We start from the raw sequence: 19,848 nt of genomic DNA, 5'->3' as shown, positions 1-19,848 counted from the left end.
GTACATATTAAGAGGATTTTATTTCGGTGTATTTTCGTGTGACTAACAGCTGATCTATTAAAAAAATATCCACAACCTTCCTTTATCATCCTATTGATAATAATAAAATCAGTGAGGATCTTTTATGCTAATCAGCCCCGGGTGGGGGAGGTGTAGATAGGGGATCGGGATGTTAAGGAAGACAAGACATCTTCCCTCCACCTGCAAATCTGTTTGTCCGCCTAGGGTTGGGGTGGTGTACTAGGGGGGGCAGTGTACTTGGTAGGGGATCGAGAGGGTAGGAGAGACATGATGGGAAGTGCCAGGTTCCAGCGCAGCGTAGCACACATCATGCTCGCAAAACAATAATAAATTTTCATGGGAATTATGCATCAAAAATACAGTTCAACTACGTTTTAATAAATAATATCTTTCATGCAAAGAGGAAATCTAGCCAAGAACTGGGGACCCCAAACCTAGTATCAGATCTGCAAAAGAATTCCGACACTATTTGCAACGGTAAGAAATCATGGTCTGAAAAACCTAAATTAAGATGAAGACAAATAGCAGGTTAAAATTTGCATTACGAACACGAGGGAATTATGCAAATTTTGCGACCTAACACCAACGAATGAAAATAAAAATAAAAATAGGATTGAGTCAAGAATACAAATAATGTAGGAATATGTATAAGTTTTGATACATCGAACTATTCACAATCAGATGCACATATATATATATATATATATATATATATATATATATATATATATATATATATATATTATATATATATATATATATATATATACATATATATAATATATATATATAGTATATATATATATTATATATATATATATAAATAAAATATATAATATATATACATATACACTTATTTATACATAAATAATATATATATATATATATATATATATATATATATATATATAAATATATATATATATATATATATATATATATATATATATATATTTTATATATGTTATATATATATATATATATATATATATATATATATATATATATATAGCGAATACCTAAGGAAAACCAGTAGGCAAAAATTTTAACGAGCGCTTTCGTCCTATAATGAGATATTGTGCCTCGACAATGTCTCATTAAAAGACGAAAAACGCTCGGTTAGAATTTTTGCCTATTATTTTTCCTGTGGTATTTGCTTATGTCATGGAGTGACGTGCATCTACTGTGATTTTTTAAGCACATATATAGTATATTATTATATATATATTATATATATATATATATATATATATATATATATATATATACTATATATATATATATATATATATATATATATATATTATATATATTTATATATATATAGATTATATATATATATATATATATATCCATATATAAATCAAAATATAAAATTTACTCACAAGGCAGTAAAAAACCTATTATCTACAATGCTTTAACAAATGCTAAGGATATTAAACGATGCCTGAAATTCAACAAAATGTAAAAGAAGTATACGGAATTCTATATAAAAGTGAATAATATTGAGATCTTTACATTATATTCACCGTCTCAATTACCTTTTTGTATTTATATGGAAAGGTGTGCTAAGAGAGAGAGAGAGAGAGAGAGAGAGAGAGAGAGAGAGAGAGAGAGAGAGAGAGTTACTATATCGAAGTGTTTGGGCGTTGACTCAGCTTAGATGAGGTAATTATGGATACTGATTATTCACCAGAGAGAGACCATCAGGTGTGTAGCTATAGTACGCTGATTAAGTTTGGCAAAATAATCAGTATGCAAACGAGAGAACTGGATACGTGCTGTTACCAGGGCTCTCTTGATTAAGTAGAAATTGGTTGGGAACTCTAAGATTTACAATATAGTTTTATATATATATATATATATATATATATATATATATTATATATATATATATATATATATATATATGTCTTATACATATATATGCATGTAAGTATGTAGGTATGTATGTACATGTGTGTATATATGTATGTACGTATGTATGTATGTAGTATCATATATATGTATGTATGTATATATATATATATATATATATATATATATATATATATATATATATATATATATGAAAAGCTGGCAAGAAAACTCTTGCAAATATCATTAAATTTCAATCGTCTATTGAATATTCTTGCTTAAACAAAGTTTTCTATCTCTGTCTTTCTCTTCTCTCTCTCTCTCTCTATTCTCTCTCTCTCTCTCTCTCTCTCTCGCTCTCGTCTCTCTCTCTCTCTCTCTCTCTCCTCTCTCTCTCTCTCTGTCGGATATAAAACATAATGAACATACACTTAAACAAATTTATTTCAGCTTTCTGTATAACCACAGAAAGTTATGTGCGCACCAGAGTGGAAAAAATAAAATTAAAAATGCGATTTGAATAACAATATATTTAAATGGTCTTGACGAATACAGAATTTTACAGGACTGACCATTTAAAATTATGCTTATAATAAAGAGGATCGTTGCATGATATCTCTATTGCAATTTCAGTTCTATTTCGTAAAATTTCGATGAGATAACACCGGTTTTTTTAATAATTAACAAAACACCGTTTTGCTTAATAATTAACACTTTTTTTCTGTTTACACAACACAGTCATAGGAGTAAGAATGCTAATGATCAACCCATTCTCATGAACTTCAAATATATACATATTTCAACTCATAGACATAACTCTAATTTAAAAAAATAGGTCACATTAAATAAACAATGAATTCAAAATAAAGTTGCTTTCTTTTGTTGTTGTACATACGTAGTCTCACTAATCTTCTATCTAACTGTATGTATGAAGTGAGTTTCAAAAGCTTCATATCATGAATATGACAACCCCATTTCATATATTGTGTTAACTGCATTTTCCTCAGTGTACTTTCTAGTTATATTGATATATTTCGATTGTATTGTATGATGTTACTTTCTTCTCGTTCAATAAATTACTTAGCTCTGGTGTTCACCTCATAATGGCTTGTTAGAGAAGTAAACTAGTTACATCAGAGATTTGATGTACGGTGTAAAATCATTCAACACCAAAAATATGAAAGAAGAAGAAGAAAAAAATAAATATCAAGAAGAGATGATCACGATCAAGGATTCGCCGTCACCGCTTAAATCAAGAGCAAAACCTTGATTGGCAATGGTTACTAATTTGGATTGGATTATAAACCGTAAGTAACTAATTAATGTGCAACGAATGCATATAACAATGATAATAATCATGATAATAGTGATTTTATTTAATATACATCATAATAATAATAATAGTGATAATTATTTTATCTAATAAAAATTATACCTATCCGGTTAAACGTTCGTATTCTTTAAAATATTTTTGTATAAAAATGAGGGTACGCTTGTAAAATTAAATGTATTGCTGATAACAATGATAATGATAATGATAATAATGATTTTATTTAATAGAAATCATAATAATAATTGTGATAATGGTTTTATCTAATAAAAATTATAACAATCCAGTTAAATGTTCGTATTCTTTCAAAAAATTTCTGTATAAAAATCAGTGTACGCTTGTAAAACTAAACGTATTGCTGAGAAAGTCAAAATCTCGTGAAGAACATTGTGTCGTAGATATCAACAATTTTATAGTGATAATATACTTTACTATAGAATTGTGGATTTCTATGACTCTTTAAACGCACTGGCATAAATGGAATTTATGTAAATTCATGAATTTTTCCAGCAGCACAACTTTATATTTTGTAACCTTCCTTTTACTTTTATTGTTATATTTCTTTTTCCACCCTTTACATTATTAAAAATATGTAATTTATGTGTGATCAGGAGCCCCGCTGGAGTTTCATTTTCTATTAGAACAAATTTCCTTGAATTCCATTTTAACTGTAACCAGCAATGTGTTGTCTCTGAATTGCAAGAATATCACTGAAATTCCTTAACATAATAAACACACGAACGCACATGTACGCACGACACACCCGCGCGCACGCAGGCATATAATAATATATATATATATATATATATATATATATATATATATATATATATATATATATATATATATATACAAGCGAATACCACAGGAAAAAGATAGGCAGGAATTCAAGCGCTTTCGACTCTATTACATCTTCGTTCCTTGATGATGTGTTCCTCAGGACGAAAGCTCTTGGATTTCTGCCGGTCATTTTCCTGTGGTATTTGCTTACTTAATGAAGTCGCTTGCATCTACCGTGATTTTTTTAAGCCTATATATATATATATATATATATATATATATATATATATATATTTATATAGATATATATATATATATATATAATATATATTATGTTTAAATATGTAATATATATATATGTATATAATTTATACATGTGTAAAAATTATGTACCTATGTTGAACAGTAAAATGTCAAGCTAAAAGAGAGAGAGAGAGAGAGAGAGAATATATCTATCAGTAGTATCGTGATCGTGAGTTTCACACCCCTCTGCTTTTCCCTCCCTCAAAGGACTTTCCATTTCATCCACAGGTAACTTCAGTGACTGAAGATGGACTCGAGCCTCCAAAACCTCACCTCAGGCCCCAATGAAGACAAAACCCTTTCATATCACTCGATCATATCTTTATATTCCGGACACAAAGATATGTCTGCAAAGTTCTGAGAGCACTTGATACGTAATATAAGAGACTATTGTTTAATATGATGTGACGTATTTTCGTGGTTATTCGAGGACATAGCATTACTCATCTTAAATGAAGTCTACATTCTCAAGGTTTGTCGAACCGCAAGATAGGGCAGTCGGTCTCCTCCTCCTCGTGTCCACGCTCTCGAGTGTACGAGGTAAGATCAAGTCCTTGAGCTTCAACTCTTTCACTTTTATTATTATTCTACGCATGCATGACTTTATTATTCGTATGGCAAACCCTTCCCCTTCCCACTTCACTTTCAGTTAAATTTTTAACTTTTCAGAACCACTGACTTACTATATATTCATCCCGTCGGTTTTACGTTTTTCTCAGTGATTTCTGTGATCATTCGAACAATATTATTTTCTCCTTTTATCAAGATGGGAAGAGACCCCTTAAGTGTTGATGCAGGTGCTCCTTGTGTGTGTTGAGGGGGGAAGTGGGGGGGGGGGGGGGCGACTTCGTCGCATAGTGACGCAGTCATGCTAAATATATCTTTACAGGAAATATTACATTTACATATTCGTCGGTAAAGGCGAAATCTCGGCATCTCTCGTAAGTATTCTCGCCCTTAGATAAAATAGAAAAACAAGACTCGTCTTCGTCGAATGGCAGATAGAATCTCTTCTGGTGCGCGTTGAAAGGAAAAAAGAATGGGAATAATTTGGGTACTGAATTACTACGGGGATAGGGGACTGTCACCCGCTATTTCTCACAAGAATTTCCATCTGTTCGAAATCAAAATGAATGATGGTAAGGGAGCGTCCTGTGTCTCCACCTTTTGGGTGAAAAACGTATTGTCAACCAGCGCTGCACAGCTGGTAATATTTCTCGTTCAGGGTAATAAATGGTCTTTTCTGCACTTTAAGAGTCAAAAAATATTTGTAAGCAGGGATAATCTCATAATTTTAAAACTAAATACATCAGTAGTGTACAAGTAAAATGATTTTCTAAACATTTTCTCTCTCTCTCTCTCTCTCTCTCTCTCTCTCTCTCTCTCTCTCTCTCTGTGGAAATGTAGGAAATTATATGAGTGCATGTTTTCGTGACGTTAAAGTCACTTTCATCTAAAAAGAGTACAGTTACTTTGACTGTGTTCTGTTTGATCTTCTTTATGCTTCCTCCCTCGAATGAAAACACGGATTTCGTTGAGGCACTCACACCAAAACCATAAGGTCCTGGATGGACCCGTGAAAACCCCCATCAGTCTGGTCCTTCAAAGCAAACTGATACCACCCAACCTTAAATTAAACAGAGCCCGTAAAGATGGGCTGGTGAGTTATTAGGAATGGAATACAGAATAGATAGAGAATATGATGGAGGTACAGTAAAAGGAATAAAAGAGCTTGCAGCTAGGAGCGCCCCCACCCACAAAAAAAAAACATTAAACCATAAGTAATGCCTACAGTGCACCACGTGATGTGCACTGACAAACACTATGAATATTTTCTTGGAACTGATCTGGCAAGAGACATCAACAAGGAGTTCATGTTACCAAGGATAACAATGAAAATACGTAAGAATATAATTTTGACTTGCTATTCACTGACGTTGCTGGCAGCCTTTAAAAAGGGCAATTCATCTCTTCTTTGGTCCGAGTGTAGAGGTCAAAACTTGGTCTCTTGTTCTTAATTTACAGGTCAAAACTTGGTCTCTTGTTCTTATTTTACAGGTCAAAACTTGGTCTCTTGTTCTTATTTTACAGGTCAAAACTTAGTCTCGTGTGCTTATTTGACAGGTCAAAACTTGATCTCTCGTTCTTAATTTATAGACTACTTCTCAGCAAGGGTTCATGCCAACTCTGTCGAATCCTTCAGAAACAGCACCGTTCCTTTGCGATCATGTGATTTCTTTGTAATAGAAATGAATGTTGCTCTTTTTCTATAGTTTTGGAATCTTTTGAGACTTGTATATGAGATCAAAATAACAGAAAATTGTACATTTAAAGAAAATTGTTTTGTTGCTTTGCTTAAAAACGAGTATACACCACAAAAGAAACCAAACTATAGTACTAATCACTGAGTATGACACCCACCCTTTTTGTGAGTTTATCACATGTATGTATGTATAGTATGTATGTAGTATATATATATATATATATATATATATATATATATATGTGTATGATATGATATATATAGATATATATATATATATATATATATATATATGATACTCTATATATATATATATATATATATATATATATAGATATATATATATCTATATATAGATATATATGATCTATAGATATATATATATATATATATATATATTATATATATATATATATATTTATTATATATATATATATATATATATATATATATATCTATATATCTATATATATATATATCTATATATACATTATATATATATATATATATATATGTGTGTGTGTGTGTGTGTTGTGTGTGTGTGTGTGTGTGTGTGTGCAGATATGCACTTCTTGCATGGCCTTTCTCTTGACCTATTTCAATTGCATCTTCTGTGCATTTAAAGAAGGAAATTACTCGCATCTTAGTCCCTTTCCCTTCACAAAAATGGAGCCTTTTCCGAACACCCCCGTGATTATGCACAATAATTCCTGGAAGAGCGCTTTCACAGGTTCGGACTGAGAAGCGGTTACACTCAAGGAGGCCATTATACCACGTTACTGTCTCAATTTCTGGGAGTGCTTCTTTTGTAAAGTGTTGTTTTGTATTCAGTCGCTGCGCATATTTGGTCCTTTAAGAGTGTTTTCGTGTGATAAGTAAAGTATTTATACAACTGAGAAGATGAACTATGAGGTTGTGTAGCCTCTCTTATTCTCAGAAAACAAGGAGAGATTAACAATCTAAGATATGCAATTTCTTTTGTACGTATGCCCTGGCAACATTATGATATGGATTTTTGCATTAGGGCAAAGCTAAATTATCTCTGAGGAGGAAAAGGATTTATATATTTCCCGATAAGTGATAAAGTATTTTTTTTTTTTAAGTTTCCTCAGTCAGCCACGAACATGTATTGCACACATTAATTTTTAAAAATAATTTGATAACAAAAATAGACAAGAAACAAAGATGACCTCACAATCTCGTCTCACATCCTAAAGGTACAGTCTAAAGAGATTAAAAAAATGGTCGTAATTGAGATATATTTCTGCGCTACTGGACTCCATCCAACATGCACACGCAGATGCAAAAGCAAATAAATTTCTCATAATATTAGTGTAGGAGAAAATAAAATGTTACCCATCAAAAAAAGCTCTTAAAACCATGTGGTGAGAAAGATATGCAATCATTATAATTATTAATTTATAAAGAAACTGATACAACTTTCTCAGGAACTGTTTCATACAAACTATAATCTGCATATATATATATATATATAGTATATATATATATATATATATATATATATGTGTGTGTGTGTGTGTTTGTGCCACATAAACTTTTATATGCATTGAGCAATTTCAACCAAACTTGGTATACATATAAGGTAGCATCGGGAAAAGAGTAGTGTGGGGATAAGACATCACTGGCACTGTTTAATCAAAACTTTTTGAGGTCACTGAGATGAATAGTGACTGTCTGATGCCCTTCACATCTAAGTACAGCCCCAATAGGGATGGGGGCTGAAAAGGGATGGGAAGGAGGTGACAAGAAAAAATAACATAAAACGACAGATATTAGTGTCTAACCCATAGTTTTCAAGGTCATTGAGATGAACAGTGACACTCCCGATGACCTTAAAGTCCAAGTTCAGCCCCAATAGGGGCGGTGAAAACGGGTGGTAAGGGGGTGACTGTAAAAATAACCAAAAACAAAATATATTAAGGTCTAATCGATAGTTTTCAAGGTCACTGGGATAAATAGTGACAATCCCAAGGCGCTTCAAGTCCAAGTTCAGCCCAGAGAGGGAAGGGGGTGGAAAGGGGTGAAAATGGGGTAACATGTAGACATGTAGAAATAACCTAAAATGATACTTATTAGAGTCTAATCCATAGTTGTCGAGGTTGCTGAGAAGAAAAGTGACACACCTTCAATTCTTTGTTCACCCCCGACAGGAAACGGGGGTGAGAAAGGGTGAGAAGGGGGTGACAAAAAAAACAAAAAACGAAGAAGACAGACATTAGTGTCTCGTGTCTAACCCATAGTTTTTGAGGTTGCTGAGATGAATGGTGACACCTCTGATGTCCTTTAAGTACAAGTTTAGCCCAGGTGGGAAGGGGGGGTGTCATACAATAATAACAGAAAATTACAGATATTAGTGTCTAATCCATAGTGTGACGAAGTGCCAAGTATCTGGTTACTACACTTACCAATCATTAAATGAGTAACTCACAACAGCCAGACACCTGAACCTTCATCACAAGTAATAAACGACTGAATACTCTAAAGGCAACAGTGATCCCTTAAACAACTTACCAGTATTGCAGAAAATCAGACTGAGTTCATTAAAACAGGTGTAAGGTAATCTTATGTGTAATCAAATTAATTAAAGGGCATCACTCCATCAACAAGTTTAAAAGTCTAAGAATTTCCCTGATTTCAGAAGTCTAAGTACTTCCCTGGTTCTAACTCACTTCAAGTAAATTGAAGGAAAACAGCTCAATTACCACGCTATGTTTCTACATAACATAAATATAATTACTACATATACTGGTGAAAAAAGAAAACACTTAGAAAAAAATTTTAAATACAAAAAATTATTATCATTAATACATATCTGGTGAAAAAAGAGAACACTTAGAAAAAAAATCTAAATACAAAAATTTACTATCAAACTCAAAATTTATAAGTGAAATTCACAATATCAGGGAAATTACTGTTACTTGAAAACAAAGCAAAGTTTATATAATTCTTGAATTAATTAAGTAAAATAAAATAAAAATTAATTTATCACAAAATTCAAGAAAATCAATTCAATTGAAATTCAAAGTGTTAGGCAATAATTAAAATTTGGAAATTAATTCACAAGTGCTAAACAACAATGAAACTTGAAAAGAATTCTAAGTAAATGCAAATTAATTCACAAGTGTTAAATTCAATTAAATGTGCAACGATTAATGAAAACAACTAAGTTAATTAAATTGTGAATGCAAATGAAAATACAGAAAAAGGTGTAAAATACCAAAATTGTAAAAAGCACCAATCATACAGAATATAAAATAAAGAGACACACTTCAATAAGAAAATGGATAAATGCACAAAAATGTTACTTCAACAAGAAAAATTTAAACAAACACAAAATACAAAAATCTGCAATGTGTAAAAATTGAAATCATTTCACTCAAACCACTGTAACTATTAGTTGCAACTAATAAATATTCAATTACACTTTACCTTGGTACCAATTTTCTTTCTCCTGCAGCTCATTCAAAAAATTTCACCAATTCACAATATTTAAGAAAAGGCACGTTACACACTTGTACAATGTTTGTTCAGATACCACAAAAAGGACTAAATAATACTAAATAACTGTGAAATCCAAAATCTAAGAGTTACAAGTGACCAATGATTATGTATAAAATCTTTACGTTACGTTAATATCAAGTATGGAGAGAGAGAGAGAGAGAGAGAGAGAGAGAGAGAGAGAGATGTCTGAACGCCAGGGATTCAAAGTCTGTAATGAACGCTTTCGCTCTCTCCTTGTATGGGCAATTTCAAGAGACTGATGGGCTCAAAACGTTTTGGGCTTGCAAAAGATGATGCAATCTTTCTAGAAGCTACTAATATGACGTAACTTTACAGATAAATCATGAAATATTCACGTGGTTATCGAGAAAGAAGTACGCGTCTGAAACCAGTGCAGTCATATATGTAGTATGCTCAACAAAGACACGTACTCATCGAAACAGAAGTCCCTTATCAGATGTGATGACATGTATCCAAAACACAACGGAGATCTCAAGATCTCTTAATCTGAGGTGATGACAAGTTGTGGAAACAATTCTATCTTGGAACGGACAAAGTTAATATCTCTCTTTTTACATTTTACGTTATATACTCTTTTAAATTATGTTATGCGAAAATCAGAACATACATTCTAAGACATCTTATAACTCTAAGCTAAATACGGAATCTGAAAATGTTTCAAAACTCTTTTCTAACATTTTATACAGTCAAGGAGAAGATATATGGGTTATGAAAGTAGCAGCATATAATAATAGGTATTGAACTTGCTGAGATGAATAGCGACACTCCTAATGGCCTTCAACTCAAAGTTCACCCCTGATAGGAAGGGAGGGAGTGAATGGGTGGGAAGGGTATGACATGTAAAAATAACCGAAAAGACAGGTTTTAGTGTCTAATTTAGAGTTTTCAAGGTTGCTGAGATGAATAGTGACACTTCCAATGTCCTTTAAGTCCAAATTCAGCCCCAGTAAAAAGGGGTAGGGGTGAGAAGGGGGTTGGAAGGTGGTGATATATAAAAATAACCAAAAACTACAGATATTATGTCTAATCCATAGCTTCTGCGGTCACTTTGATGAATAGTGACACTCCCAATGTCCTTTAAGTCCAAGTTCAGCCCCAATAATAAGAGGGAGGGGTGAGAAGGGGTAAAAAAATGTAAAAAATTATGTATATGTGTGTAATCCATAGTCTTTGAGATCGCTGGGATGAACAGCGACGATCCCAGTGCCCTTCAAGTCCTATTTCAGCCCCAACGGGAATAGAGGTAAGAAGAAGTTTAATATAAAATGTCAAAAACGCTAGGCAATGTAACTGAAGCAACGATCTTAACAGGAGAGAGAGAGAGAGAGAGAGAGAGAGAGAGAGAGAGAGAGAGAGAGTAGGCCCTAACACCCTTCCGTTATAGGTTCTCCGTGCTGGGAATAATAACTTTTAGGAATCGCTCATTGTTATTCATTAGATTTCCTCGTCAGTGATTTACGTGTGACCATCTTCCGGACATTTATGAATGTTCTGTTGTCAAGTATGCTATGTTAACATTCTTTGCTTTACCATCATTTCCTAATTTCTTATATTTATACAAAACCATAAAGTATTGTAATTTTGTATGAAAAGGAAGTTTCTTTCTCTTTATACTCAGAAGCATAAACAACTATGTAGTTGCAAATTAAATGGAAGCAACATATTGTATATATTTAATTTTTTTACTGATTTTTTGCAAACATACAGCGTAGGGGATTTACCACTTAAATGCATAGGTATGTATGTAATACGATATATATATTATATATATATATATATATATATATATATATATATATATATATATATATATAATATATATCGAGAACTTATTCATATACACACATATATACATATACATCATATATAATACGCTATATATATATATTTATATTATATCTATATATATATATATATATATATCTATATATATATATATATATATATATCTAAAATGCATAGGTATGTATGTAATACGATATATATATATATGTATATATAAATATATATATATATATATATATATATATATATATATATATATATATATATATATATATAACATCTACATAATACGGTATCTCTCTCTCTCTCTCTCTGTATATATATATATATATATATATATATATATATTATATATATATATATATATATTTGTGTGTGTGTGTGTGTGTGTGTGTGTGTGCATGAAACTGAAACCATAATTTATTAAAAATGGCTTATAGAAGCCACATTATGTTCCAAGGATAAACAAAATTCTAACCTCCCTCAACAAAGGCGGAATATTTTACGATTATGTAAATGATAACAAAAAATCATTTTGTTAATGCACTATACTGATATTGCGACATGATGACAATAGTGATGTTTTAATATAATGGAACAGTATCCATAATAATCATGGCTATAATTGCTTTGATAATGAGACTGCCATAACAATGATGGAAATATCTACAATTATTATATAAATAAATAAATAGATTACAATGGACCAGGTCATTTCAGACCTTGATTAACTTATTATTTGAGTGTATTGTTTATCCGTGATATGAATCATTATTACCAGTGTTAAAGTCTATGTATTTACTGGCCCTTTCCATTTATATATATATATATATATATATATATATATATATAATCATATCATATTATGTATATATATATATATATATATATATATATATATATATATATATATATATATATATATATATATGATATATATATATATATATATAGTGTGTGCGTCTGTAACTGTGTCCATGTCTGTGTGTTTAAGGTGGAAATACTGTCGACAAGAAGAGACGGAGCAATAGGCATTTCTAATTTTGTGGTTGACAAAGTTACAGGCTTAATGATAAGCAGCTTTCCGGTAGAGTTTCATTAACCGTCTTCGCGCTTCGGTGCTCTCTTATTTCCTCCGTAATTTGCAAATCTCGTGGCACGTTTGTTTCTGGCTGAATTATGTTGGATTATTTTAATTATAATTTTTTTTCCTTTTAACTTCAAGGATGATCAGTTTAATGTACTATTGAATATCTGTTTTTCTTGCGTTTCTTCTTTAAACGTGATTATTTTTGTAGATACGGATGATTTTTACTGCAAGCTATAACAGACTTTGAAATTTATATGTTTTATTTATAATTAAGATCTGTTTTTTCATCAGTGATGTTATACTTAATGTAAAAGAATTGACAAATGGATAAATAATGATATGAAAACATTTTGCTACCGAGTAAGAGATAAACAAACTATATTATTATTGGATACCTTAATTTTTATTTCTATGACATTCTAATCACCCAGTTGATTTAATATGAAAGATGATCTTCTGAAGGAGATACCATACTTTCCCATATAATAATAATAATAATAATAATAATAATAATAATAATAATAATAATAATAATAATAATAAAATAATAAGAATAATAATAATAATAATAATAATAATAATAATTAATAATAATAATAGAAGAAGAAGAGAAGAAGAAGAAGAAGAAGAAGAGGAAGAAGAAGAAGAAGAAGAAGAAGAAGAAGAATATAGATGAAGAACAGTAAAAGAAGGAAAACCAACCTAAGCACGGAATAGATTGACTTCAAGAAGCCTTCGAAATGACACCACACTCGTGGGTAATGGAATGCGCAACTGGAATACAGTACTTTCAAGTTCTCTGATAAGACTAGCAGAGGTTAATATCAGGAGAGGGATCTTCCAGGGCGACTCACTGTCCACATTACTCCTCGTAGTAGCCATGATCCCCATGAGAAAAGTACTACAGAAGATGGATGCTGGGTACCAACTCAAGAAAGGAAAGAAGGCAACAGAATTACCCATTTGATATTCATGGACGACATCACTCTGTATGGAAATAGATACCCTAATCCAGACTGTAAGGACTGTATCTGGGGATATCAGGATGGAGTTTGGTATAGAAAAAGGTGCCTTGGTCAACATACAAAAAGGCAAAGTGGCAGGGATTGAAGGGATAAAGGTACCAGATGGGAATAGCATCAAACACATAAATGGACAGGATACAAATAACAGCAAATAATAGAAGGAAAGGATATTAAACACCAAGAGATGAAGGACACGATCAGGAAAAAATATATGCAGAGACTTAGACAATACTCAAGTCACAACTCAACGCCAGAAATATGATGAAAGCCATAAACACATGGGCAGTACCACTAATCAAGATACAGCCCAGGAGTAAAGGAATGGACGAAGGCAGAACTCCGCACTATAGACCAGAAAACATGGAAAGACATGACAATACACAAAGCACTACACCCAAGAGCAAATACAGACAGACTAGGTATAACACGAAAGGAAGGAGGGAGAGGACTAGAAAGCATAAAGGACTGTATCAACTTCGAGAACAGAACACTGGGGCATTATCTGAAAACAAGTGAAGACGAGTGGCATGGGAAGAAGGATTGATAAAAGTAGAAATACACATAGCAAGGAAAATCACAAACAGAACGGAGGAATAACGCAGCATGAGGCAGACTAAAGAACTGGCCAGAGATGAAATATGTCAATGGCTGCAGAAGGAAGAGCTCAAGAAGGAAACAAAATGAATACTAACAGCGGCACAAGATCAGGCCATAAGAACCAGATATGTTCAAAGAATGATATATGGAAATAACATCTCACCCAAATGCAGGAAATGCAATATGAAAAATGAGACCATAAACCACATAGCAAGCGAATGTCCGGCACTTGCACAGAACCAGTACAAAAAGAGGCATGATTCAGTATCATAAGCCCTCCACTGGGGCCTGTGCAAGACACACCAGCTAGCTTGCAGTAATAAGTGGTACGAACATCAACATGAGGAAGTGACAGAAAACGATCAAACAATGATCCTCTGGGACTCTGGTATCAGAACAGATAGGATGACACGTGTCAATAGACCAGACGTGACGCTGATTGACGAAATCAAGAAGAAAATATCACTCATCGATGTCGCAATACCATGGGCCACCAAACTAGATGAAAAAGAAAGAGAAAAAATTTCAAAATACCAAGACCTAAAAATAGAAATAAAAAGGCTATGGGATATGCCAGTGGAAATTATACCCATAAGCATACGAACACTAAGCACGATCCCAAGATCCCTGAAAAGAAACCGGGAAAAACTAGAGGCTGAAGTAGCTCCAGGACTCGTGCAGAGAAGTGTGCTCCTGGAAATAGCGCACATAATAAGAAAAGAGATGGACTCCAAAGGAGGCAAGATGCAACCCGGAACCCTGCACTATAAAAAAAGAAACACCCAGTCGAATAGGATGACTGCAATAGAAAAAAAATTATTGCTATTATTATTATTATTATTATAATAATAATAATTATTATTATTATTATTTTTTTTGTGTGTGTGTGCTCTATCACAGTCCTCCAATTCGACTGGGTGGTATTTATAGTGTGGGGTTCCGGGTTGCATCCTGCCGTTTCTAGGATTACACACTTCTGCATGAGTCCTGGAGCTACTTCAGCGTCTAGTTTTTCTAGATTCCTTTTCAGGGATCTTGGGATCGTGCCTAGTGCTCCTATGATTATTATTATTATTATTATTATTATTATTATTATTATTATTATTATTATTATTATTATTATTCAGTATATGAAACCTATTCACGTAGAACATGCCCACAGGAACCAGTGACTTGAGATGCAAGCTTCAAAAGAGTATGGTGTTAATTAGGAATAAGTAGGAAGAAGTACAGGAAAATAAAGCAAGAATACCACCAATTAAAACAATTGATTAATAAATAAAGAAACAAAAATGTATCAAAATGCAAGAAGAAAAGCAATCGGGTAGCAATTCACTTGATATGATATTAATTGCTTTTTATACTGACAACTGAGAGTATCATTCAAGTGGCTATATTAAGCATGCCAAGCGTAACAAACGACGGCAGAATTTAATCAACTTTTTCCCGGGAGTAAATCCCTGGAATTTGCATGCTGCTCGGAGGCTTCCTTTAAATTAATTATGTTATTATGAATATAATACACCCACTAAATTTCAGCAGGGATGAACTTGTTTAAAAGAATTGGTGTAAAGCGCTAATAAAAATCTAATATAGGTACTTGAGCGATTAAGGAAAATAAATAAGGGCACGGAAAAAGATTGTTAGCTAAATAAAGCATCAAACTGAGAGAATAAAATAGTGGTATGAAAGTTTTACGAAAGGTGTCACTGAAAACACAGGGAAATCAATTATTTCTGTGGTAAAATGGTTGGTCTCTATTGAACGTAATAATTTTTTACCTGATTGCATCCAATAATTTTGCCGAGGGCGGTTACCCCTACTGTAGTACTGGGATTTCTTATGTCATCAAATAATAAAGTTCTATTGAATATCTATCTATATATATATATATATAATATATATATATAATATATATATATATATATATATATATATATATATATATATATTTATATATACTCTTCTATACTCTATATTAAAGTTCCTAATTATAAACTCAGAAAATAATGTCAATAAACCTTAAAGCACACCTAACAATAATGATTGAAATGAACAGATTTGATAAGAAAAGTCATCGATATTGCCAGAAAACTGGACAACATATTGGGCGTATGCTTTTGAATCTGTTACTCTAATTAAAAAAGAGAGAATATACTTTTGTCCACGAAATTTACCACAGAGATCAAAACTAACTCGTTGTCATTTCAAGTTGTTAAACAATCCTTATCTATATCGATGAAAACTGGACACCACCTTAAAATGTCTACCTAAAACGAAGAACATTTTCATTCTGATACTGTTGTTCTCCCTAGAATTCAAACGGGTCCATTACATTTATTATTTGCTGACGATTCACAGAAACTGACTATGTTACTGTTATTAAGGAAGCCAAAACTGTTTTGCGTATTACTTAATAATGAAATTTCAAGTTCTGACAAACTCAAAGTAAACGACGTAACAGTGATAAAAAACATGGACAGAGAAAAAGACCCGGGCATGTAGAATGAATTCAGGACACGAACAAAAAATACCATGCAAACAAGTGAATAATAAATAAGAGGGGAGATAGAAAAGGGGGACAGCAAATAAAAACTTTTAAAAAAATCTACTGAGACTAAAATAAAAGGGAAGAACAATACGAATACTGAAAGTACAAAAAAAAAAAAGTTAAAGCTTAAAGGATTGAGTAATATCCTGGGAATTATTTTTGATACATACATAATTTTAAAAAACAAATCAAAAGAAAATTTTAGGGGCTTTGAAATTTTCTGAATAGTTTAACCAAAGTTTGCTTAAATTTACGGAAATTCTCATCCTGCAAGATTTGTCTTGAAAAAAAAAAAAAGGACACTGAAGCCTAGTTTTTAGTTCTTTATCTTTTATCTGAGAGTCGCAATTTTGCAGATGTTTCATGACTGTGCTCATAAAACAATGGCATAACGTATTCGAAGAGTTTTCCTAAATGAACTTAGGCAAAATATTACCGACTCAGGTAACTATAGAATGAAAAAAGTTTACGAGAAATGTATCTTACTGTTGGGTGCTAACCACTTTTAGGGGAAGTATAGTCTCATTTACATATACATTTCTTTGCGGCGATGGATACCAAAACCGAACCTCAGTCAAAGGGTATTCAGAACTAGAAGTGTTAAAAAAAATCAAATTAAAAAAAAATAAATGTAGATATCTGCTAATAAGGAGTCACTTTACCACCACATTTCAAAGTGAGGGAAGATCTTACATCCAGACAAAAAGACAGTGAAGCTTTCTAACCTGCGTGGAATCACGCAAAAACGTTAACTAGACAAGAAACGCATGTCTGTCGTTAACTAGACAAAGCAAGCAAATCTAAGGCTAAGATAAAGCAAGAACACAGAGCATTTCGACTGGTAAACGCAGTCCTGCAGTTAGAAAATGAGTGCGCAGAGCGGTTGATAAAAAAGGGAACTATTTAGTATATCAGAGATGAAAGTGGGTTCATACCAACTAATTTATTGTGGTGCTAAAGAGCAAACTGTGAAGGAAATGAGATTCTTGACCTCCAATAAGGGGAAGGATAAAAACATAAAATGAGGCTTCACCTTTGAGGCTTCCAGCGACCCACTGCAGAGCATAAATTTCTGAGGAAATGGAAAAAGCGAAACTCAAATCACACTTCTACAAAATTTTTCTTTGGAAACAAATCACAGATTAGTTATAATCTGTGTCAGGCACTTTCTCTCCATGAAACCCCTTTCGGGAATAATCTCTTCAGTACAGTCCCTTTTCTTGGTGGCAATACTGAAATAATGACTGAATGACTATAACTTAATGGTTGAATATTCTCTAAATGCTCAATTAATATATTTTCAATGTCATATAGACAAATTTATTTATGGCAACCTCTTCCTTTATGTATTTTGGTAGTAATGAAAGTTTTTGTTTGTATAGTGTTTTTACGTTGCATGAAACCAATGGTTATTCAGCAACGGGACCCATCGGCTTTACGTGACTTCCGGACCACGTCGAGAGTGAACTTATATCACCAGAAATACACATCTCTGACCCCTCAATGGCAGGCCAAGACCGTACCGACCAAGCCACTGAGGCGCTGGTAGTGATGAAAGTATCCAGACCACGATCAAGAGTTATTTATGAACGCTTCCAAATCCTAACATTAATAAACCCATATCACAATTCCAAAGGTAGAAAGATAACGTATTCTGAATGGTGCTCGCTTCATTTAATCGTAGCAACATAAAAAAAAGCAAAAGGTGCTCTTAATAAAACCGTCACTTACGTCAGACGGGCAAAAAATTCGCGAAGGACGAAAAACCTGACAACATGGAGAATAAATCCTTTCTTATCAAAACTAAAATTACTTTCATTTGTATGCACATTCATATGGAACTTTACACCCCGTCATTTATTCATGAATAAATGCAGACAAAATCATATTAAAACCTAGACAAAGGCCAAAAGGGCAGTTTGGTAGTATGTATTTGTTACACTTTCTCCCTGGTACTAAACAGATTCAGTTAAATAGCAAACGTCGTACAGTCACTCATATAAGTTCATAGATGTCCGGGTGTTTGAGAGAGATTTCCAATTCACCCTTTTCTGGATGACAGGTGTCTGGGAGTGCGAAACAGGCCAAATGTTCAACTACCTAACTCTGCTGTAGAAAGTTTCAGTGTGTGCCCGTCTTACGTCACTTTACAGACCCGTTGTCCAGAAAGGGGTTGGATGGAATTCAGCTTTATGCCCGGAGACATCCATGAACTAATTGAGTGACTATACAAACTGATGTTATCTATGGTCGTTTTAGACTAAAGAAATATAAGCAACCGGCTTCATGGATACGGTTTTGTGTCTCGTGCCAGAAATGACCGGACTGTTGTTCTGGACGAGAAGCGAATGACCGTTATCGAAACGAACAGTTTTCATATTTACTTTGTTCTATCATCCCGGTTACACTTAACCTAAATGATACATTTATATACTGGAGTAATTATGATTGAATATTAAACACCTTACTGTAATGGTTCAGAATTTAAGATAAGCATCTAAAAAACATAGTTTTATACTTTAATATACAAAAATCAGCGTGCTCTGCGGGCCATGCAGTTCTTTCCTTTAGAAAATGCACGAGGAAGATATAGCCCACACATTTAATTTTCTAAAGCTTTACATGTCTAGTTTTACACAAAGCAATTGCGTTGACTGTAGATGATTTTCAAAAGCCATTCTTAAAACTGACCTCATGTATTCA

At 32.6% G+C, this 19,848-nt stretch overlaps 1 protein-coding gene across 2 annotated transcripts in view; it reads left to right on the top strand.

Annotated features, from left to right (window-relative positions):
• The window catches only part of LOC135196169 (nephrin-like), a 129,927-nt gene that overhangs the window by 14,204 nt on the left and 95,875 nt on the right, over positions 1-19,848 (top strand). For both annotated transcript variants that reach the window (XM_064222759.1, XM_064222750.1), the window contains exon 2: positions 4,520-4,831. In XM_064222759.1, the coding sequence (XP_064078829.1) occupies positions 4,744-4,831 (88 nt within the window). In that variant the 5' untranslated portion in view covers positions 4,520-4,743. The remainder of the gene's footprint in view (positions 1-4,519; positions 4,832-19,848) is intronic.

The sequence above is a fragment of the Macrobrachium nipponense genome, chromosome 23 (genome assembly GCF_015104395.2).
Source record: "Macrobrachium nipponense isolate FS-2020 chromosome 23, ASM1510439v2, whole genome shotgun sequence".
NCBI lineage: Eukaryota > Metazoa > Arthropoda > Malacostraca > Decapoda > Palaemonidae > Macrobrachium > Macrobrachium nipponense.
Note: the sequence above shows the minus strand (reverse complement) of the source record. Positions and strands in the feature narration are given on the sequence as shown.